This window comes from Arvicanthis niloticus, chromosome X (assembly GCF_011762505.2).
Source record: "Arvicanthis niloticus isolate mArvNil1 chromosome X, mArvNil1.pat.X, whole genome shotgun sequence".
NCBI lineage: Eukaryota > Metazoa > Chordata > Mammalia > Rodentia > Muridae > Arvicanthis > Arvicanthis niloticus.
Genome location: NC_047679.1, coordinates 80,695,640 through 80,719,311, shown reverse-complemented (window position 1 = coordinate 80,719,311; position 23,672 = coordinate 80,695,640). Strand labels below are relative to the sequence as shown.

The 23,672-nt window shown below is 41.1% G+C and overlaps 1 protein-coding gene across 10 annotated transcripts in view; it reads left to right on the top strand.

Annotated features, from left to right (window-relative positions):
- Window positions 1-23,672, top strand: part of Trmt2b (tRNA methyltransferase 2B) — a 92,265-nt gene that overhangs the window by 18,121 nt on the left and 50,472 nt on the right. For 3 of the 10 annotated variants that reach the window (XM_076918843.1, XM_034486278.2, XM_076918844.1), the window contains exons 7-12: window positions 17,999-18,145; window positions 20,175-20,269; window positions 20,674-20,888; window positions 21,061-21,162; window positions 22,246-22,365; window positions 22,590-22,689. In XM_076918843.1, coding sequence (XP_076774958.1) covers window positions 17,999-18,145; window positions 20,175-20,269; window positions 20,674-20,888; window positions 21,061-21,162; window positions 22,246-22,365; window positions 22,590-22,689 — 779 coding nt within the window. Of the gene's footprint in view, window positions 1-17,998; window positions 18,146-19,172; window positions 19,283-20,174; window positions 20,270-20,673; window positions 20,977-21,060; window positions 21,163-22,245; window positions 22,366-22,589; window positions 22,690-23,672 lie in introns of those variants that run through there. The other 7 variants (XR_013106019.1, XR_013106020.1, XR_013106022.1 and 4 more) reach the window with 7 other exon arrangements.

Sequence of the window (23,672 nt, the reverse complement as noted above, 5' to 3'; positions counted from 1 at the left end):
ATGGAGTCTAGAAGAGACTGCCCAGTCTCCTATAACCTGAATTACCTGTAGTTGTGAGCCATCTGATGTGGGTGATGGGAACTGAACTCAGTTCTATGTATAAGAGCAGTATATACTCTTAACCAATGAACCATCTCTCCAGACCAAGAGAGCATGGATTCTTTTTTTTTTTTTCGAGACAGGGTTTCTCTGTGTAGCCCTGGCTGTCCTGGAACTCACTCTGTAGACCAGGCTGGCCTTGAACTCAGAAACGCGCCTGCCTCTGCCTCCCAAGTGCTGGGATTAAAGGCGTGTGCCACCACTGCCAGGCAAGAGCATGGATTCTTAACATGTTTATTATGTTTCAACCTACTGGAGATGCTGGATTTATTTATTTTCTTTTTTGGTAAAATATAAAATAATGTAGTGACTTAAAGACCATTAACTAGTATTAACTTAGAGCAACTGCATACCCTGTTATTAAGCAGTTCCAATCCTATGTGTATACTCATACTTATATACTTAGAACATACTTAGTTACATACTTAGAACAGCAAACATGTCTAAGATGTTCACAAAAAGATATTCATTAATATCCCAAATGTGAAGGCTCAGATGCTTATAGCCAGAAAGGTGAATTGATGCTCTTTTTTTGTCTAAAGTGACTGAGTTGTCACTGCCCAGCAATACATGAACTGAGCTTTAAACAGCAAATTAAAATCTCCAGAACCAGCTGTACTTCTACCCCTTGTAGTATTTTATTAACAAAACTACGCAAGCATGAAAAATGAATGTACATTTCTTTTAAGCCAAGCAATATTTCTTACTCTTATTTGCTTTTTATATAATAAAATAAAATATGATAAGATAAAACAAAAAGTAACCCATTGTAATTGGACAAAACAAACAGATGGAAAACTGCCCGGAAGGCACAAGAAGCAGACACAGAGACCTGACTTGTTCTCACACCTAGGAATCCCATAAACAAAATGTGACTAAATACCATAGTATATACACAAAGGACCTGTAGGGTAAAAATGGACAAGAAAAATAATATAAATAAAATAAAAATAAATAAGATAAAATTAAAAAAGAAGAAAAAGGAAAAGCCCTGACAGGAAGGACATTATGAGTTAAGGAACCTTCAAAGCTGCCATTAAGTTCGTTTTCTGTTGGCATCTCCTGCTGGGCATGCAGCCTGCTCTTAAGACTAGTTTGTTTCCCACTGAGACTTCCTTGGAGAAAACTAAATTTCAATTGCCAAGCGGTTATCAGTTGGATTTTTGTTTTTATTTTTCGAGATAGGGCTTCTGTGTTTCCTGGCTGTCCTGGAACTCACTTTGTAGATCAGACTGGCCCCTCACTCACTGAGATCCACCTACTTCTGCCTCCCGAGTGCTTGGATTAAAGGTGTGATTGGATATTGATTCTGAGTTAGGGAAGGAAGCAAGTGTTCACTTCTCCTTTCTTTCAGCTTTAGGGCCCCATCTGGTACAGACTCATGCAGGCCCTGTGCATGTGCCTCAGTCTCTGTGAGTTCATATGTAATTCAAGTCATGCTGATTCAGAGGGCCTTGTTTACTTAGTGTCCTCCATCCGCTCTGACTGTTATATTCTTTGTGCCTTCTCCTCCATAAGGTTCCCTGAGACTTGGGGGTGGGGGGAATTTGATGGAGACATCCCATTTAGGGCTAAGTTCCAAGGCTCGCTGCATAATATTTGGCAGTGGAACTCTGTATCTGTTCCCATCTGCTGCAGGAGGAAGCTTCTCTAATGATGGCTGAGTCAGGCACTGATCTATGAGTATAGCAGAATGCCATTAGGAGTCATTTTATCACTGAGTTGTTTTTCTTTTAAAACCAGAAGGATTTGTTTTCATGCTTGGTCCCTGGGCTATCTAGTCTCAAGTTTTTGATCACCTAAGTAGTGTCAGCTATGGGTTCTGTCTTATGGAGTGCTCCTTAAGTCAAATTGGATATTGGTTACACCTACAAGAGATTTTCTTTTGCTTTGTTTTGTTTTTTGAGACAGGGTTTTCTCTGTGTAGCCCTAGCTGGTCTTGAACTCGGAGACTCACTTGCCTCTGTCTCCTGAGTTCTGGGATTTAAGGTATGCTCCACCACTGCCTGGCCTACTCCCACAAGTTTTATGTCAACATTTCATTAGCATACCTTGCAGGGTGGATACCTTTGCAGACCAAAGGTTTGTGGGTCGATTGGTGTTTACATTTCTCCTTTGCTACCATGCAGAATACTTTCCTGGACTGTGATGGTTTGGATATGCTTGCCCCAGGGAGTGGCACTGTTGGAGTAGGTGTGGCCTTGGAGGAATTGTGTCACAGTAGATATGGGCTTTAAGACTCTTACCCTAGCTACCTGGAAGCCATTCTTTTCCTAGCAGCCTTCAGATGATGATGTAGAACTCTCAGCTCTGCCTGCACCATGCCTGCCTGGATGCTGCCATGTTCTCACCTTAATGATAATTGACTGAACCTCTGAACCTGTAAGCCAGTCCCATGTTGTCCTTGACCACAACATATCTCTTGATCACAAGAGATACCTTGGTTGTGGTGTCCGTTCACAGCAGTAAAACCCTAAGACATGTACCAAAGATGCTAGGATGTAGGGGTAAAGGCTGTATGTAGACACCAATTTGACTTCTCTGTTCAATGAGTTGTGTAGGTGTTTGTTGTTCTCAGTAATGGGCCTTACCATCAGTTTGTGGAGAGTAACTTATTGTCTTGGCAACAGCCTGGGTTATTTAGGGGTTCCCATGGGACTCCTTTGGCCAACAACTCAATTAGATGTAACCCAGTCCAGGTACTGGAAACTTTATTTCATAGCAAGAGATGTCCCATTGGGACTGTCTTTCCCATTGTTTGGCATTTTCACTTATATCACTTTCACGTATGTATATATTTGAGCAATCTTCCACTGTATTAGGTTTCCATACTACCCTTCAAATGGTTCTTCACTTTAGCTGTCTCTCCTCATACTCCCCTACCCCCTCTCTCCTCACCATCCCCACTTGATCCTCCTGTCCCAGCCCCTCTCCATTCATCCATACTATAACTTTATTTATATCCATTTCCTAGAGATCCATCTGCTTCCCTCCCTGACCCCAGTCCCTTACTCTATACCTAACCTCTGCAGTTCTACAGATGTAGCTTGATTGTCATTGACACATCTAAATGAAAATATACCATATTTTCTTCTGGGTCTGGGTCACTTCACTCAGTGATATTTTTCTTGCTCCATTTATTTGCCTGTAAATGTCATAAAGTCATTTTTATCAGCTCAATAATACTCCATTGTGTAACTGTAGCACATTTTCGTGTTTTGTTTTGTTTTGTTTTTCAAGACAGGGTTTCTCTGTGTAGCCCTGGCTGTCCTGGAACTCACTTTGTAGACCAGGCTGGCCTCGAACTCAGAAATCCGCCTGCCTCTGCCTCCCAAGTGCTGGGATTAAAGGCGTGTGCCACCACTGCCCGGCAGTCTCACATTTTCTTTATCCATTCTTCTGTTGAAAGACATCTGGGTTGTTTCCAGCTTCTGGCTATTCTGAAAAGAGTGGCAGTGACCATGTTTAGACTAGTGTCTCTGTGGTAGGTTGGGTTTATGCTCAGGAGTGATATGCTGAATCTTGAGCTAGGTTGACTTCCACTTTCCTGGGGAACCACCACACTGATTTCCATAGTAACTATATGGGCTTGCACTCCCACCAGCAATGAATGAGTGTTCCCCTTACTCCACATCTTGCCAGCAAGATCTGTCACTTGTTTTATTATCTTAGCCATTCTGACAAGTGGAAAATGAAATCTCAAAGTAGTTTTGGTTTGCATTTTTCCCTGATGACTAACGATGTTGAACATATAGTGTTTCTCAGCCATTTGCGTGTCCTCTTTTGACAATTCTCTGTTTAGATCTGTATCTCATTTTTAAATTGTGTTATTTGTTTTCTTGACACCAAGTTTTGAATTTGTTATATATTTTAGATGTTAGTCCTCTATAGGATATACAGTTGTTAAAACTCTTTTCCTTCTGTAGGCTGCCACTTTGTCCAAATAATGGTGTCCTTTGCTGTGCAGAAGTGTGTCAGTTCCATGAGGTCCCATTTATTAGTTGTTGATCTTAGTGCCTGTGAAAGTGGTATTTTGTGTAGAACGTCTTTCCCAATGAGTTCAAGGCTATTCCTCACTTGCTCTTCTATAAGGCTTACTGTGTCCGATTTTATGTTGAAGTCTTTGATCCATTTGGAGTTGAGTTGTGTGCAGGGTGATAAGCATGGCTCTATTTGGATTCTTCTACATGTAGCTATCTAGTTTGACCAGCACTGTTATTTGAAGATGAAGTCTTTTATTCAGTGTGTATTTCTGGCTGCTTTATCAAAAGTCAGGTGTCTATGGGTGTATAGATTTATGTCTGGGTCTTCAATTTATTTCATTGAACAATGTGCCTGTGTTTATACCAATACCATGCTGGGTTTTTATTACTGTGGCTCTGTAGTACAACTTGAAATCAGGGATAGTGATACCTAAAGAAGTTCTTTTATTATTCATGATTCTTTTAGCTATCCTGGTGTGTGTGTGTGTGTGTGTGTGTGTGTGTGTGTGTGTGTGTGTGTTTCTGTAGGGAGCTGAAAATTGTCCTTTCAAGATCTGTGAAGAATTGTGTTGGAATTTTGTTGGGGATTGAGTTTCAATGTAGATTACTTTCTTTACGATGGCCATTTTTACTATATTAATCCTACTGATCCATGAGCATGGGATCTCTTTCCATCTTCTGAGATCTTCAATTTCTTTAATGCCTTAAACATTTTATCACACAAGCCTTTACTTGTTTGGTTAGAGTTACCCCAAGATATTTTATGTTATTTGAGGCTATTGTGAAGTGTGTTGGTTCCCTGATTTCTTTCTCAATTCATTTGTATATAGGAGGCTACTGATTTTGGTGTGTTAATTTTATATCCAGCTATTGTACTAAAAATGTTTATCAGCTTTAGGAGTTTCTTAGTAGAATTTTTGGGGATATATATATATATATATATATATATATATATATATATTATCATATCATCTGTGAATAGTGATACCTTGACTTCTTCCTTTCCAATTTGTATCCCCTTGATCTCCTTTTGTTGCTCTAGATAGAACTTCAAGTACTATATTGAAAAATAAGGAGAGAGTGGATAGCCTTTCTTGTTCCTGATTTTGGTGGGATTTCTTTGAGTCTCTCTCCACTTAATTTGATATTGGCTTACTGTAAACTGCCTTTATTATATTGAGGTATGTTACTTGTATCTCTCTAGGACTTTTATCATGAAGGGTTGTTGAATTAGGTACAGAAGCCTTTTCTGCATCTAATGAGAGGATCATGTGGTTTTCATCTTTCAGTTTGTTCATGTGGTGTATTACATTTATCAATAAATGTATAGTGAACCCTCCCTGTATCATGGTTGATGATCTTTTTGATGTGTTCTGGGATTTGGATTGCATATATTTTATTGAGTATTTTTGCATCTATGTTCTTAAGGGAAATTGGTCTATATTTCTCTTTCTTTGTTAGGTCTTTATGTGGTTTGGGTATTAGGGCAACTGTAGTCTCATAAAACACACTGGGCACTGTTTCTTCTGTTTCTGTTTTGTGGAATAATTTGAGGAGGATTGGGATTAACTTTTCTTTGGAAGTCTAGTTAAATTCTGCACTAAAATCATCTGGTCCTGGGCTGGTTTTGGCTGGTAGGATTTTAGTTACTGCTTCTATTTCACTAAGGCTTATAGGTCTGTTTAAACTGCTTGTCTGATCTTGATTTAAGTTAGGTAAATGGTATGCATGGGAAAATTATCCATTTCTTTTAGCTTTTCCAATTTTGTGGCGTACAGGGTTACTAAATCTTATGAGTCCTTATGAGTCTCTAGATTTCCTCAGTGTCTGTTGTTATGTCCCCATTTAATTTCTTATTTTCAATTAGTTTAAAAATAAGATTTATTTGTTGTATTTTATACACATGAGTGTTTTGTGTATATATATATATATATATATATATATATATATATATATATATATATATGAAGGCATCCTCTTTCCTGGAACTGGACTTGAGGATGCTTGAGGATGGTTGTGAGTTATCACGTGGGAGATGGCAACTGAGGCTAGGTACTCTGCAAGAGCAACCAGTGCTGCTAACCTCTGATCCATCTCCCCATCTCCATTAATTATTTAATTTTATAGCCTATTGTGTCTAATTAATGCAGCCAGTATGTGCATGGTGGAAGGGCCAACCATGGGAGCATAGGCAACCTACCAGGTGCCACCTTCCTGAAGAAAGCTGTCTCTTCTCCAGCAGCCATCAGCTGTCAGTAGATCCTCAGCTATAGGCTACACCTTGGGAGCCCTTTTCCCTTCATTGCTGGTTTCTTGACTGGTTTGATGTTGTGCACGTCCTGTGTAGATAACCTTGTTTCTGTGGGTTCATAAGTGCACTGATTGGTTCTGTCATATCCAAGAGACAGTGGTTCCCAGCAGCCCTTTCTAACTCTGGCTTTTACAATTTTTGTTGCTGTTAGCTACTGCAGAAAGAAGTTTCTCAGGCGAGGAATGAAAACTTGTTTTTATTTTTTAAAGACAGGGTTGTGTAGCCCAGGCTGGCCTGAAACTTGCTTTGTATCCAAGGATGAACCTGAATTCCTGATTCTTCCACTTTTACTTCTCAAGAGCTAGAAATACAGGTGTAGGGCACCATGGAATGTATATATAGTGCTGAGGCCCAAACCCCGTGCATGCTGGGCTAGCATTATACCTACAAAACTAAATATCCAACCCTTGGATTGTTTTTAAATCTGAAAATTTCCATTTGGGGATAGTGGAACTTCTTTAAGATGCCTGGAGCCATAGATGGCCATCATCATTTTGAAATGTAAGCTATTACCAGCCCATTCAGTTCCTTTTCTGTCTGAGACTTGAAACCTACTATTTCTTCAAGGAATTTTTTTTTTTTTTTTTTTTTTTTTTTTTTTTTTGTTTTTCGAGACAGGGTTTCTCTGTATAGCCCTGGCTGTCCTGGAACTCACTCTGTAGACCAGGCTGGCCTGGAACGCAGAAATCCACCTGCCTCTGCCTCCCAAGTGCTGGGATTAAAGGCATGTGCGCCACCACTGCCCGGCTTCTTCAAGGAATTCTTAATTTCTTTCAGTGATAAATAATATTTTGAGGTCACAGTGTAGATTTAAATTGTGCTATTTAATATGGATGGTTCATATTTTGAAGTCTTTGTCATGGACTGAGCCGTGAGAATGTGTGTGTGTGTGTGTGTGTGTGTGTGTATGCCGGAGGACAATTTTGGGTGTTTTTAAGGTGCTATCCACATTTTTAAAACATGGACACAGGCTCTTTTCACTCACTGGCATGGTACTTGTATAGTAGGAAGACTGGCTGGCCAATGATTTTAGGGGTCTTTCTCTGTCTCCCTGGTTCCAGGATGAAAAGCACAAGGCACCATGTCTTACTTACTTTTTTACTTGAACTTAAGTCCTTATACTTGGAAGGTAAGCACCTTACCAACTAAATTGCCTTTGTAGCCCAAGTATGTGTGTGTGTGTGTGTGTGTGTGTGTGTGTGTGTGTGTGTTTGTGTGTGTGTACAGAAGTGTGGATATCTTCACATGTGTATGTGTGTGTGCATGAACGTGGAGATCAGAGGTCAACCTTTAGTATCATCTTTAGTTGTTCACCTACACAGTGACTCACAACCTTCTTTCCCAGTAACTCCAGTTCCAGGGACTCTAGTGCCCTCTTTTGACCTCCATAGGTATTAGACATCTATGGTGCACAGATATGTGTGCAGACAGAACACCCATACACATAGGATACTACAAGAAAACCAAAAGCAATTAGTCTTGACACTTTTCAGTAAACACTGAGGGAACCATCTCTCCAGAACCCCCAAGTATTTTCTTTTAAAAAAGAGAAAGTATTTCAAATGGTCATAATGATTCATGGAAATTAAAATTTCACAATTGGAGTTTTAGTTCTTCTTTGATTTTGTATTTGTATTACTTTTTCCTTAATGAAAAATTTACTTTTGAACACAGTAGAATTATATGTTTGTTTGATACTGCTGTGTATTTTAATAATTTTGTAATAGTATCAATTGGATTACAAAGAAATGATTATTGAAAAGAGCTGAGCTTTTCTTTCTGGTTCTTTTGTCAAAAAATTATGCCCTTGAAATAATTTATCTCTGTGTAGATAATTACAAATTGATGCTTGACACACATGCTCATCTTTTTTCTCTTTGGCTTTCAGATTTGGTAGGTTTATCTACTCACTTATGTGAGACAGGGCCCCATGTAGCCTACACTGGTCTTAAACTTACTAGGTAGTAGGATGACCTTGAATTATTTTTTTTGGGGGGGGGGAGACAGTATTTCATCATGTATCCCTGGCTGGCTGGGAACTCACAGGGATATGTGTGACTCTGTTTCCCGAGTGCTGAGCTTAAAGATGTGTCCCTCCATGCTAGGGTGTCCTTGAACTGCTTATCCTCTTGTTTCTACTTCCTTGGACACTTACTATTTTCATATATATATGAAAGAGTCTCATGTAGCCCAGCCTCAAATTTACTATGTAACTGAGGAGGACTTTGATCTCTCCTGAACGCCCTGCTTATATGTCCAAAGTGCTGAGATTACAGGCAGCTGGCTTGTGCTTCCATTAAGAGTATTATTTATATGGTTGAGAATTTTATACAATTATACAATGTACCTTGATCATCTCTACCCCTTTACTCTCCTTAACTCCTCCCAGACTCTTTCCGTACATCTCTCTTCAAACTTCAAGTCCTCTCTGCTTCCTTTTTATAGTTGCATAGCACTATGTAGTATAGACACATTTTAAGTTTTTGTTTTTATTGGTATGGACAGTTGCCTCCTTTTCCATACTTGCTTAGTTTTCTATGAACGTTTTGCTAATTTTTCCCAGATGCTTTAAAAAGCATTGTGAAGTATCCATTAGTGTTTCCCATCTGCTCAGTAGTTTCCATTTGTTTTCCCCAAAGACCTTTTCTCTGGAATCTGCCTTTCTGGTCACAGCATAACTATTGTCCTGGAACTATTTTCTCTTAACTGTATGTGTGTGTGTATTTGTGTGTGTGTGTGTGTGTGTGTGTGTGTGTGTGTGTGTGTGTGTGTGTGTCTGTGTATGTGTGTATTGGGGGCCCTTATACACATGACACTATTCCTGGGGAGACATGATCAAATGTCTACTCACTCCAGGAAGGGAACCAATGCTAGACCAACATGAGTATACCACCAAACTTGAGCTTGGTCAAGCAAAGAGTTTTATTGTGGTTATTTATAGGAATATGGGTGAGGGATTGCTTACAGAAGCATACATGACTTAAGGCAGCTGTATCACAAAACGTTCACTCCTGCATGGATGACAGCCCTTGAAAGCTGGAAACCTAGAGTGTACTGCATAAGCTGCAGGCAGCTCAACAAGTTGGAGAGTGTCCTTTCTAGGCAGCACAGTTGATCTGAGCCTCTTAGAGGTGGCTTGGCTGTGTCTCTGGTTCTAGGCAGCTTGGCTGATCTGAGAGTCTTCTAGGTATCCCTGCTTGTCTGAGATTGTCTCTCAGTAGTTCACCTCCTCTTAAGATAACCTACTGCTTTATGTCCCCTTTAACACCCGTGTTTTAATGAGCTACTCTCCAAGATGGAGAGTTTTATTTCAGGAGATTGCTGCACAGAAGCACACATGCCTGTGGATGCATGCATGTTGTCACTGTGCATGGGAGGGCCAAAGGTGTATGTTACGGATCTTCCTTAATCACACCTCAGTTTATTTTTTTAGACCAATTCTTTCATGGAACCTGGAGCTCATTTATTTGGCTAGGGCCAACCAACCTCAGAAATTCTGTCTGTGCCCTCCCTTTACCGAAGCCAGTGCTGGGATTACAGACGTATATTGGTGCAGCCAGTTCTTCTGTAGGTGCTGGGGACCCAAACTCTGGTCCTCATGATTGTGTGGCAAGAACTTTACTGACTGAACCATCTGCCCCGTCCCATCATCCTGGAACTTTTTATTGCTGTATAGTCTTGTCTTTGTTGTTATCTGTTTTAAGATAGATTTTTCCTATGGAGACCAGGCTGGCTTTGAATTTGGCAGAATCCTGCCTTTGCCTCTGGACATGCATGCCCCACCACACCCAACAGTCTTATCTTTCCTGTTTCTTATATCTTGTCTTGTTCTTTTGGTTTGTATCTTCCTTTGCCTAGAGTACAATCTCCATTAGCTTCTTGAGGAATGTTATCTAGGACATAATGGTTTGATTTCTGTATGTCTATATATAAACACTTTTTCCTACCCTGAAATGACTGAAAATATTTCTAGATTTAAAATGTTTCTGGTTTGAAATCATTTGACCCTTGTCTTAGTTAGGGTTTCCATGGCTGTGAAGAGACACCATGACCATGGCCACTCTTATAAAGGACAACATTTAACAGGGGCTGGCTGGCGTACAGTTCAGAGGTTCAGTCCATTATCATCAAGGTGGGGAAGCATGGCAGCTGGAGGAGCTAAGAGTTCATCTTGTTTCAAAGGCAACTAGGAGAAGATTGGCTTCCAGGTGGCTAGGAAGAAGGTCTCAAAGCCCACCCCCACAGTGGCACACTTCCTCCAGCAAGGCCACACCTACTCCAGCAAAGCCACACCTACTCCAACAAGGCCACACCTCCTAATAGTGCCACTTCCCAGGCCAAGCATATTCAAACCACCACAACCCTGCAAAGTATACAGATTGTATTGCATGGTTATTTGATCAGCAGCATTGTGTGAGTATAATGAATCTCAACCCTCTGGAATTCCTTCCCTGATTTCTGAGAGCCTGTCTTTTCTTTCCTCTCTTTGAGGGCCGGGAGTGGGGAGGGCTGTCTTGCTCTGTAACCTTGGCTGACCTGGATATTCATTGATCTTGAACTTGTGGCCATCCTGCTACTTTTACCAACCAAGCTCTGGGATTACAGGCATGAGGTACTATGCCTAGTGTAGGAAATCAGTCTTTATGCCCCGAATTTAATGATCATTTGGGTCTTTCTTTATTTCATCGTATGGAACACTTAGGCCTTGCCCATCTAGAAACTAATGCTTCAGGATGTAGGAAGTTTTCTTTCTTTGAGTACCTGTGTCCACTCTGTTTTCTATGTTCTCTTCCTTGTCTACCTCCTGTTCTTTGGATCTCAGACCTCACTGGCTGCTTTTATAACCTCTAGGGATTTCTCACCTCACATTTTCCACCATTTTTGCCTTTTTTATCATTATGAAAAAAATCTTGAGTAAATGCCAAAACAAGTGGCTGATTTTCTTCTATTTTCCTATTATTAGTTTCAAAACCATTTTCTTTATCTCTGTTCCTTTAGCACACTGCTGTCTATCGTAAGGCAGCATCCATCCATCCATCCACCCGCCCATACACCTATCCATGCATTCATTTATCTATCATTTACCCACTTTGGGATTTCTTCCTTTTTAATTTTGTATTTTATCATGGAGGCTTTACTCAGCTTGCCTGGTTGTTTCTTAGGTTCAGTTGTGGTGATTGTAGGGGTATCTTTCATATTTCTTCAGCTAAGATGATTAGTGTGGCACTGTTGCTTTCTCCAAAGACTCATCTGCAAATCACCTGCTTGGCTACTTGTGTGCAAAGGGGACCAGAGCTCCTGTTATTATTAAGACAGATTTACATAGACTCCTCCTGGATCTATCTCTTCACTACTACCTTTGTGCTTGGTATAAAATGTCCAGTGCCTTTGTGGCTCAGCTTTGTTTTTTTCCTAAGAAAAAAAGCCTCCAGTCACCTGGTAGAGGAATGTCACTCGTGAGTGATTTTTTTCCGTAGGATGAAGGGCTAGATTTGTTTCCCTTTTTTAAAAAGAATAACTACTGGATGTGTATGGGTGTTTGCCTGCGTGCATGTCTGCACAGCACATATGCATACTGCCTGTGGAGGCCAGAAGAGGGCATCCTTGGGGACTGGAGTTAGGTTGTGAGCTACCATGTGGATGCTGGGAATTGGACTTGGGTCTTCTCCAAGAGCAGCTGGTGCTCTTAACTCCTGAGCTATCTCTCTGCTTCCCCCTTTTTGATGTACAGTCTTGCCACTTAGCTCAGGCTGGCCTGGATCATACTATGTATCCTAGACTGGAATCCAACTTCTACTTCTCCTACCTCAGTCTCTCAAGTGATGGGATTAGAGGTGTGTATCCCATTACCACTTATTTCCCAGTTTGGTGTTCAGATTTTTGGTCAAACACTGATTTTAGTCATGTACTTTATTCTGTTTTTGCCTTCTGCAGTGTCTTGTTCTGTAGGAAGAGTACTTTAGTGAGTCCGCTGTAAGGAAGCAGTAGGCTGGGAAGAAGTTTGAGTACTGCCTGCCTCTCTTCTGTAGTACTTTATACCTTCAAGTGTGAGCCTTGCCTGGATTATGTGGGATGATAAACCTGTATCTCTTCAGGTTCCCCTTGGGAGGCACTTTAGTTTTGAGAGACAGGATCCTGTTATGTAGCCTATGCCAGACTTGATCTCTCCATCTTCCTGACTGTCCTTGAAGTCCTTTAGTTTTCATTTAAATACTTATTTATTTCTCCCTTTCTGTGTATGAGTGATTTGCTTGTGTGTGTGTGTGTGTGTGTGTGTGTGTGTGTGCCTGGCCAGCTAAGGGCATTTGAGATCTGGTTAGAAAGTAAACATAGACTCAGGTGAGTATTTAGTAAGCAAATACAGTAAAAGTTAACAGGGGCCAGATCATGTGAGAGGTCATTATAGGTAGGTTCCTTAACTTTTATTATGAGTGAAATAGGAAGCTGTCGAAAGTTGTGATGGGTAGGGGGATGTACTGGACCAGCCAGGGCAAAGTTGAACAGTCCTCTGAGGGGGGAGGGAGGCTGATTATAGGAAAGATTGGAAAAAGTTAGAAGACACAGATATGGGAAGGCTGCAGGTCTATACCACAGTAGTGAGCAAGTGTATTTCTCATAGCCTTCTTATACTACCTTACCGTGTAAAGCAATGCCACAAGCTAACAGAAACAATTTGCTAAATTATACACAAGACTTTGGTTTCTATCCCAGAAACCTCCCTGTTCTTTCCACCAAGGTCAATAGAATCTTCAACCCTTAGCCTTGAGCCTCAAGTGCACCTCCTCTTATTGTTCCATGCCTCAGCAGGCTGGGAAATCTGCCAACAGACCCTGATATCTCTCTCTCTCTCTCTCTCTCTCTCTCTCTCTCTCTCTCTCTCTCTCTCTCTCTCTCTCTCTCCCTTTCTGTCTCTCTCTCTCTCCTCTGCTTCAGAGAAGCTACAAATGGCACCTGACTAGGGGATTTCATCATCTGAATGGTTTTTAACAAGATCACTCAGGTTGTGTGCATCTTCTCTCTCTAGTTCCCCTATCCCTTAAAATAGTCTCCCTTCTACTTTCATGCATTTTAAAATATCTAGATTTCATATAGAGAGAAAACATAATATTTGCCTTTCTGAGTCTGACATCTTTTGCTTAATATAACCTCCCATTCTATCCATTTTTCTGAAAATGATGTTATTTCATTCTTATTTACAGCTTAATAAAGCGCCATTTTGTATTATATACCATCTTTTGTAGGCGTGGTCTGTCCCTCTGCTGATGGACATCTAGGCTGGTTCCACACTTTAGCTATTTTGAATAGTGCAGCATTAAGCATAAATGTGCAGTCATCTCTCTTTTATGCTGATTTGGGTTCCTATGGGTATATACCTTGTGCAGTGGTAAATAGCTGAGTCAATGGTAGTTTTATTTTTAGGTTTTTGAGGAACCATACCGAAATTCATAGTGGCAACACTAATTTACACACCCACCAATGTGTGTAAGTGCTCCCATCCCTGACAGCATTTGCTGCTTGTTTTCTTGCTGATAACCATACTGATGGGGTGAGATACGGTCTCAGTATACTTTTAATTTGCATTTCTGTGATACTAAGGATACTGAACGTTATAAATATGGGCTTGGGCCCCATATTTGCTTTTTATTTATACTTTTTAAAAATACTTTTGAGTCATTTATACTTTTGAGAACTGTAATTTTGACCATTAAATTTGACCATTCGTTGTGTGGTTATTTGTTCTTTGGGTCTTTAATATTTGAGTTCCTTATATAGTTTGGGTATTAGTCTCCTGTCAGATGCACAGATAGCAAAGAGTGCCTCATATTCTCTTGCTTTCTTTTCACTCAGTGACTGTTCCATTTCTTGTTTAGAAATCCATTTTTGTTTTGTTTTCAAGACAGGGTTTCTCTGTGTAGTCCCGCGTGTCCTGCAACTCTCTTTGTAGATCAGGCTGGCCGTGAACTCAGAGATTTGCCTGCTTTTGCCTCCCAATTACTGAGATTAAAGGTTTGTGCCATTGTCCTTGGCATTTATTGTTCAGAGACTTTTAATGTGACCGAGTCAACAGAATGATTTTGTGAGATATGCAGCCTTAGGTGATTTCATTCTAATGTGAACATTGTAGAGTGTACTTATACAAACTTGTGTGGTGTGGCCTATTTAACACTTAAGCTCCACGGTATGGGTTCAGCCTGGTGTCTGTAGAGGCAGAGCAAACAAAAGAACACAAGAATAATCAAGCACAAGGGAAAATGATACAAGCATGAGCTGTTGTAAACACTGGATAAATGACGGTCATTCATTGTTATGCTTTACAATGAGCATTATTTATATGTAATATACTATGAAATAATAAAGAGTATAATATAAGGAATACACAAGGCAGTTAGCAATCATATATTATCATCATCAAGTATGATATACGTCATTGTATGTGGTGTTCTTTTATATGACTGCCAGTAGAGTAGGGTTTGCTTGCGCCAGCAATCTGAGAAGAGAGGAGAAGCTGGTAAACAGGGCTGAAATGGAGTTATCAGAGGAAGTAGGATAGCTGTGTTCTGGGAGCCAAAACATGATAAGACACACTTCCCAGCTGTGTCCAGTGTGGGCCCTTGGACTTCAGGACCAGGTAGTTGGTGATCTCAATGCGAACAGTTTAGGTGTAGTGGTTGGAACCTTACTCAAGTGGTTAAAGAGGAGGATTGGGGACAGGGGGTGTATATAGTCCTTGTGAGTTTGGTTACAGAGTGAAAAAAAGAAGCAGCAATTTGTCTGATAGGGAGTATAGAGTCAAGAAAAAAATTTCAATCCCAAGTGTAGTTGAACCAATTTAAACGTATCCCCACCTAGGTTGTGAATTAATGAGGGTCAGACTATGGTTATTTTATTTGGCTTTGACAATTACTGGAGTTGGTCCTCAATCTACTCTTCTAACTGATGTCTTGGCTACCTTGCAGTGATGTACCCCAAATACTTGCTATTTCTCCTGGCCATGTGTTCATGGTCCATGTCCTCTCATGGCGACTTCCTCCCCCCTCCAAGTGTCCTTTCTTTTCTACCTGCAACCCCTAACCAGGTAACTCAAAAATCCACCTACCTCTAATCCCTCCAGTAATCGGCTGTAGTCATTTTTTATTTAACCAATAGTTTTAAATTAAGGAACAGGGTTGAGACAACAAAAGCTAGAAACTGTGAGAATTCACTGGTTGTGAGGCAACTAGACAGAATTTAGCATTACAATACAACAGACCACACCTTAACACCCAAGATTTGAAAAATATGTTCAGTGTAGTTAAACATGTCTTCTGTATAGGAACTTATAGAAAAAATTATAAAGCATAGCCTTCATTGATCTTCTCTTTGCAGGTAGCACTGTTTTTTGCTGTAACTTCTTCCATAGAAGTTGCAAATCTTGGATTTGATTGAAAATGTAGTAGACTTAGATTTTATGTAATGTGAGAATAAATGACATGCATAAATCAGACAGTGTGCCCTATTGTAGTACCAAGTTTTGTGTTAACAAATTTTTTTGGTGTGGTTTAATGAGCCAAGCCCAGGGCCTTGTGCAAGTTACCAAGTCTTCTACCAATGAGCTCCATCCCTGTTTTTTACTTTACGGAATTGAAATCACAGCAACTAAGTAGAATTGTGTTCCACTTGCATTTTCCAGGAGGATATGGAGGATTGAACTAAGCTCTAATACAGCTGCTTTCTGACTGTACGTGACAGAAATGATAGGCTTGCACCAGGAAGTTATAAGTAAGAATGAATCATGTCAGCTTAGTAAAGCATTAGGAAGCTGTGCCAGGAATAATCCATAGAAATGGAAACCTTTTGTATTCAGTATCACATATAGAATAACCCAAGGTCTTGCGTATGAATAGGTTATTTATTTATCCATCCATACCTACTTTCAAAAATATTATTGAACATGTATTATGTGCCAGATTAAGGATATAATGCTAAACCCTCATGACACTTAGGAGTTTAGAATGTAAAGAATGGTGATTTCCTCCATAAGGGCATAGGGCCAGGGCTGACTGCGTAGCCCTGGCAAGTCTGGAACTCCGAATTCTTCTGCTTCAGCCTCCTGGGTGCTAGGATTATAGATATGTGTTAACACAGCTGGTGAAGAACATATTTTTATGTCACTTTTCTTCTTAGGGCTACTTAAATCACCACAGGCCAGAGGGATAAACAACAGAACTTTAGTTCTTTCCTGTGTTGAACTTATATATCTAAGAGCAGGGTCTGGCAGGTTTGTTTTTTCTTCAGGCCTATTGCCATCTTTATGCTGTGGACCCACATGCTCTTTTCTCTGCATATTTAGTCCTTGTGATTTCCTGTGTGCTCACATTTCCTCCTCTTCTTCATCTTCCTCCTCTTCCTCTTCTTCTCCTCTTCCTCCTCCTCTTCTTCCTCTTCATCCTCTTCCTCCTCCTCTCTTCTTCTTTCTTCATCCTCCTTCTTCCCTCTTCCTTCTTTCTTCTAGACAGGGTCTCATGTAGCCCAGGCTAGCTTCAAACTAGTTATGTAGACAAGGATTGTTGCGGCCGTTACTGCCCAGCTTGGAGCTACTGTGTTGCAGACTGTTCTGCTCCACGCTTTGGGTGCCAAAATGTCCCGGCCTGCTCTGTTGCTCTGGTCCACGGGTCAGGACCTAGCAAGAGACACGAAGAATGGAGACAAGACAGGGTGTGTGATCAAGTCCAGTTTCTCGTTTATTGTCTCTCTTCATGTCTCTCTTATTGTCTCCCTTCTCTCTTATTGTCTCTTTCTATTGTCTTCCCTTATTGAAGGGAAGTCCGGGGTATTTATACACTTTGTCATGTGCCTTGTAGGCGCTAGATACCACGTGCCTTGCAGGTGTGGATATGACATAAGCCTTACAGGCGTGTATAGCGTGGATAGCAGTGCACCGCATGCCTTGCAGGCGTGGGTACCACATGCGCCTTGCAGCTGGGGGCACTAAACAGCAAAACAAGATATGTGGGATAAATAAGATATTTATCAGAGTGTGCTCAGCTGTTGTAAGCCGTTGAAAACCAAGTCTCATGTCAGGGTATATGGCTCGAGATGGCTGCAAAGCTGATAGCCGCTTTCTGCTACAACAAAGGATGACCTTGAACTTCTGATCCCAAGTGCTGACTGGTATTACAAGTATGTGCTGGCATGCCCAGTTTTTAATACAGTGCTGGAAATGGGAAACCCAGTACTTCCTGTATACCAGGCAAGTACTCTACCGGATGACCTATATTCCTGCCCCTACCTTTTCTCCTCTTACAAATATGCTGCTCAGATTGAATTAAGAGTGCTTAACAGCCTCCTCTTAATTTCATGTACTTTTGAGTGTCTCACTAGGTCACCTAGAATAATGTTAAACTTGAGATTCTCTGACCTCAGCCTCTTGAGTCCTTTAAGTATGTTAACTACCATGCCTGACTTCCTTTCTCACCTCATTAAAGATCTGTTTTCAATAGAGTCATGTTCTGAGAATCTGGGGGTAAAGGCTTCAACATATGCATTTTGGGGAGTCAGAATGAATAATGAGCTGTGGGACTTGTTTCTTCTGTCTATATTTAACTTAATATTGGTTTCTTCTTAGTACTACGAAATATTCCTTCGACAGTCTTCAGTGGAACCCTGCCTTCTGTTTCATGAAGGTGGACACTGGCGTGAACTCATAGTTCGAACCAATAGGCAAGGCCACACAATGGCTATTGTCACTTTTCATCCCCAGGGATTAAGTCAGGTAAGCCTAGCAAGGTATGAAGCCCTCTTCTGTTTGTTGAAGTTTTATGGCAGAAACTACACAGCCATAAAATATTTGTGTAGGTTAGAGAGTAGGTTTGAGGATGAAGTGTTGGTAAGAATATAACTGACATAATCAAATCACAAAGACTGGCTAGGTTACCCCACATAATTATTGTACATGAACTCCCAAGTATTTTCACATGAACTTTACTCACAGTAGTAGACTCAATTGAATCCAAGAGCTTTTTTCATGGAGATCTGCATGTCTGACTTTTATAATCTAAATACTTCACACACTCTACTAGTACAGTAGGGAGCCAAGCAGCCTTCCAGATTATGCTTTACATTTGTAAATACACGTAACACTTTCAGACTGAGTTCTGGTCTGCTAGCTATTGCTGTGATAAAAAAAAAAAAACCCAACATGACTAACAGCAGCTTAAGGAAGAAAAGATATATTTCCCCTTATAGCTCACAGAGTAACAGGAAGGGAAGTCAGAGCAAGAATTCGAGACAGGAACCTAGAGGTAATATTTGAAGCAGAAGTCAGGGAGAAAGGCTGCTTACTGGCTTGCTTCCTATGATTTGCTTTTATTTTTAGATAATTTTTAGATATTTTTAGATAAATTTTGCTTTTATTTTTAGATTTAGAAAATTGTTTTATGTGTACGAGTGTATGCATGTATACATATGTACCATGTGTATACCTAGTGTCCAGGAAGGTTAGAAAAGGGCTTTGGATTCTGAGACTGGAGTTACAGACAGTTGTGAGCCACCACGTGAGTACTGGGAATCAAGCCCAGGTCCTCTGCAATGGCAACAAGTGCTCTTAACCACAAAACCAACTCTCCAGCCTCTAGTTTGCTTTCTTATATACCTAAAAACCACCTAGCCAAGGATCATATGACCCAAAGTGGTGGGCTGGGCTTTCTCAAAACAAGCATCAATTGAGAAAATATCCAACAGACATGACCATAGGTAATTCTTATGGAGGCAGGTTCTGAACTGAGGCTCCTTCTTCCTAGATCACACTGTCATCAGCCCTGTTGATAAAACAACAAAACCCTAATCAACACAGGCAGCCTCATATGGAAACATCCCTATACTGAGTCGGCTATCTCCACCAGCTCATGAAGTAGGTAGACGGAAGAGGAATGCTATCACCTTCGTTTTCTAGATTAACAAATGGAGGCTTAGTCGATGGAAGGTGAAAGAGTCAGTTAACTACAAAGCTAGGATTTGGCTCTGAGTCCTTTGATTCTTGGCCTGGTTGGTGTTTTAAATTCTATAACTTTGACTTGGTTTATAACTCTGTCTGTGGGCCAAGCTAGTCTTTAGTGATTATAGCAATATTAGAATTTTAATAGTTCTGTTTTCAGAAAGAAGGAGTTACCATGTTCACTATTTTCTTTTTACATTTCAATGGGTGTCAGAGAATCGCTTGTGTGTCAGGTTCTCTCTCTTTCCACCATATGGGTTCCAGGGATTAAACACAGGTCATTCAACTTGATGGCAAGCACCTTTACCTACTCAGCCTTCTGGCCGGCAGGCGCCCACCATGTTCTTTCTTTTCTGTTTCCTGTTTCATTTCTTCTAGGACTCACATCTTCTGAGGTGATACTTGTGTGGGTGGTTGGGATAGCAAAAGCAGAGAAATATGAAGGGATTTGAAAGGTTATTTTCTGTGCGTGATGGGACAGGAGCTTAGTTTAGCTTCTTGTTTATAAGAATAACTCACACTTCCTGTAGAAAACTATTAGAGCCTCAAACTAGAGAAAGTGCCAGTTCCATTGTATGAGACTTGTCAAAAGCTGAAAAGTCAAGCAGCTCTTCTACTGAGATGTGAAAATAGCCTGTTGTTGTTTTTGTCCTGCGGAACATTGCTTTGTGCTAAGTGTTATTTATAATAAGATTTGAGAAATGTGTTGTCTTGTCTGACTCCTGCGGGGCTGGTTACTGTAGCTAACGGCAAGAGAATTTGTCATAGATGAGTCTTTACTTGATTCTTGGTTTCCTGTTCTGGGCAGGAGGAGCTCTGTGTTCAGAAGGTGACCTTGAAGGATTTTTTCACTAAAGGCCCTGGAGCGGTCTGTGAATTGACCTCACTCTATTTCCAGGAAAGGTAAGCCTGGAGCAGCCAGACCAGAAGTAGGAGGCTGCAGGCTTGCCATAGCCTGGGTTTATAGTTTGCTTGCTGCTGCTGATCCTACTGAGAGTGGAGGCTCATAAGCTAGTTAGATCTGCCTTTCAGATGCTAGCCACATCCATAACCCAGGCTAGACTATAAAGGGAAGTGGCATATGGTTGCCTTTAACTTCTCAAAATCAAAACAAAAAATTATAAAAAGAGTGTATACATGTACCTCCCATCCCTCAAGAGTGGAACTCATACAGAAGTCTCAGGGCCATGGTGAGGAAGCTGTGTCTCCCAGATAAGAGTCTTGGGCTACCCCTTCCAACCAAGCAGTAAGAGGTATGTATTACTGTCTATCAGTCTAAAATGCTGCCTTTCTTTTTTCTTTCCTAGCACCATGACCCGTTGCAGCCATCAGCAGTCCCCCTACCAGCTCCTGTTTGGGGAGCCCCACATCTTTGAAGATCTTCTGGGTTTGAAGATTCGAATCTCTCCAGATGCGTTCTTCCAGATTAACACTGCTGGTGCAGAGATGCTGTATCGGACCATCGGGGAGCTGAGTGGAGTAAACTCTGACAGCATCCTCCTAGACATTTGCTGTGGAACAGGCAAGGGGCCTCCCTAAGAAGAGTCTATGTATTGTCTAGGTCTCGAATGCCATCTATCCAGAACTTACAGTCTTTTCAAGGGTGGCAGGTGGGCGGCAGTGTTGATGGTATAAATATAACCATGTTGGTTTAAAACACAAAAATAATCTCCTGTTCTTTCTTACTTCTCCAGGTGTGATCGGCCTCTCTCTGGCACGGCGGGCCTCTCAGGTTCATGGCATTGAGCTGGTGGAGCAGGCAGTAGAGGATGCCAGGTGGACTGCAGCCTTCAATGGTACCTAGATAGAGTCTAAGGTGAAATTAAGAGATGGAGTTGAGTGAGGGGCTAGAGATATAGCTCAGTGGCAGACTGCTTGCTTAGCATGTATGACACTCAAGGGGTCATTCGCCAGCACCGCAAAAACAAAGAAACAGAAGTGCAGTTGTTAGTATGCAAAGGGGGACTTACTGTAGCTCCAAAGTATAGGGAGCCTGAGTTCTAGAGTAGCCATAGAAAGATTTTGGTGTTTTCTAGAAGAGGTCCTAATGACTTTTTCTTTTTTTATTGTCAAAATGAGCCCAAGGCAAGTACGAGCCTAGTTAGTAGGAAGGGAAGTGCTGAAGTGTTGAACATAATAGAAGAACCTGCTTTAATTCCACTCTGAAGGCATCAGAGCCAATACAATCAGGTTCAAATGTAGAGTTTCAGCCTGGCATTAATTCCAGTCCTCAAGAGGCAGAGGGAGAGGCAGGTGGATTTCTGTATGTTCAAAGCTAACCTGGTCTATATAGTGAGTTGAAAGCCAGCCAGGACCACATAGTGAGGCCCTGTCTTAAACCAAACAAGCCAAACAAACCTACAAAGTTAAAAAAAAAAAAAAACAGAACCTTTTCCTTAAATAAAATGACAAATTGCAATGTAGAAAATCGTTTGCATTCTGTCCTTTATTGTTCTTCCAGGCAAACCTTTCAGGATTTTTTTTTTTGTCTTTTATGACTGGCTTGAAAGCCTTTATCTCTTTCTTTGCCTCCCAAGTGCTGGGATTATAGATGTGTGCAAACATGCCCAACTTTTAGACAGGTCTTGAGGTCCCAAGTGAAAACTGATGGCCCAGGAAGTGCACTTGAGTGAAAGGCAAAGGTTTTGTTGTGGTGTGGGTACTTTCCTGCTATCTGTCTCAGCATTTCAGCTGGAAGGCTCATTCAGCCTTTCCAAGGAGAAGTACCCGTAGCAGGTCCAAGGGCATTTTCTTTGCTCTTCAGAGGTACACTGGAGCCAAAGGGACAGGCAGGACTCTGGCTGCTGTATGGTTCTCTAAAGCCAACAGCTTCCCACTTGGTGGGCTCCAGTTATGCCACATAGTTGTGTCTTCCACAGGTGTCACCAACTGTGAGTTTCATGCTGGCAGAGCAGAGACGATTTTGCCACAGCTGTTAAAGTCACAGAAAGATGAGAAGTTGACTGTTGCTGTGGTGAACCCTGCACGTGCTGGACTGCGTAAGGAGAGTGGACACCTTGGCTGTTCCCCATGTGTAGGCTTGTCCACTTCCCCCATGGTGCCCACCAGTTCTGTGTCTTTATTCCCATAGCAGGCTTAAGGGCTCCCTGTGAGGTAGCCCTGAAGTAGCTTCTCCATTCCTCAGTAGTCCTTAGTGAGGTTTGGAATAATAGGGACTGCAGTGGGTTAAGTATATTTATTAACAAGGTGCTTACTCCTTCAGATTACAGAGTGGTGCGAGCCATCCGGAACTGCAGGGCCATCCACACTCTAGTGTTTGTTTCCTGCAAGCCCCATGGTGAAAGCACAAGGAACTTCATTGAGTGAGTCTTGCCTCTGCTTTTTTTTTTCAGTATTATTTTTCCATGAGCTGGGGATATAGTTCAGTTGGTAGAGTAACTGCCTACCATGCATGACGCATGGGGTTACCTTCATCACCATATAAAACTGAGCAGGGGTGGTAGAGGCAGGAGGATTCAAAGCTCAAGATCACCCTTGGCTATGTAGTAAGTGAGTTTGAAGCCAGCATGGGATAAAGACCCAGTGTCATTAAGAGAAATTGAAAACCAAAATTACTTTTCTAAAAAAATCAGAGTAATCCATGCTTTTTTGTGCATAATTTGGAAAATGTGGAGAAACAAAGAAAAATAAACATTATACTACTTCATTTATCTGTGTTTGTTTGTTTGTTTGTTTTTAGACAGGGTCTCACTATATAGCACTGGCTGTTCTAGAACTCACTATGTAGACCAGGCTGGCCTTGAACTCACAGAGATCTGACTGCCTGTGAATTCTCAGTGCTTAGATTTAAGGTGTGTGCCACTATACCCTGCTCAATATACCACTTTAAAATATTTTTTTTAAATTCCGTGTATGAACCTTAATAAGTTTATGTGCACCGCATATTCACACAAGTCCATGCATGCCAAAAGAGAGCACCAGACACCCTGGAGCTGGAGTTACAGACTGTTGTTTGCTACCAAACTGATGCTGGGGACTAAACTTGTGTCCTTAGTTAATGCTCCTAAACTGGGAAGCCATTTCTCTAGTCACTGATTTATATCATGTTAAGAATTCATTATAAGGGTTTGTCAAGGGTAAGACAACTCAGATACTCAGTCTGGGCACAATGTTTTAAGAGAGCACCAAAAATCTTAATGATCAAGAAAAATTTTAATATAGTATTTTAGAACAATCAACTCTCTCAAATCATGAAGGACAATTTTTTAAAAAAAAAATTTAATGCTAGGTGTGGTGATCTCGTCACTAAGGAGATATAAATAGGGCTAGCCTGCTCCAGCCAGGC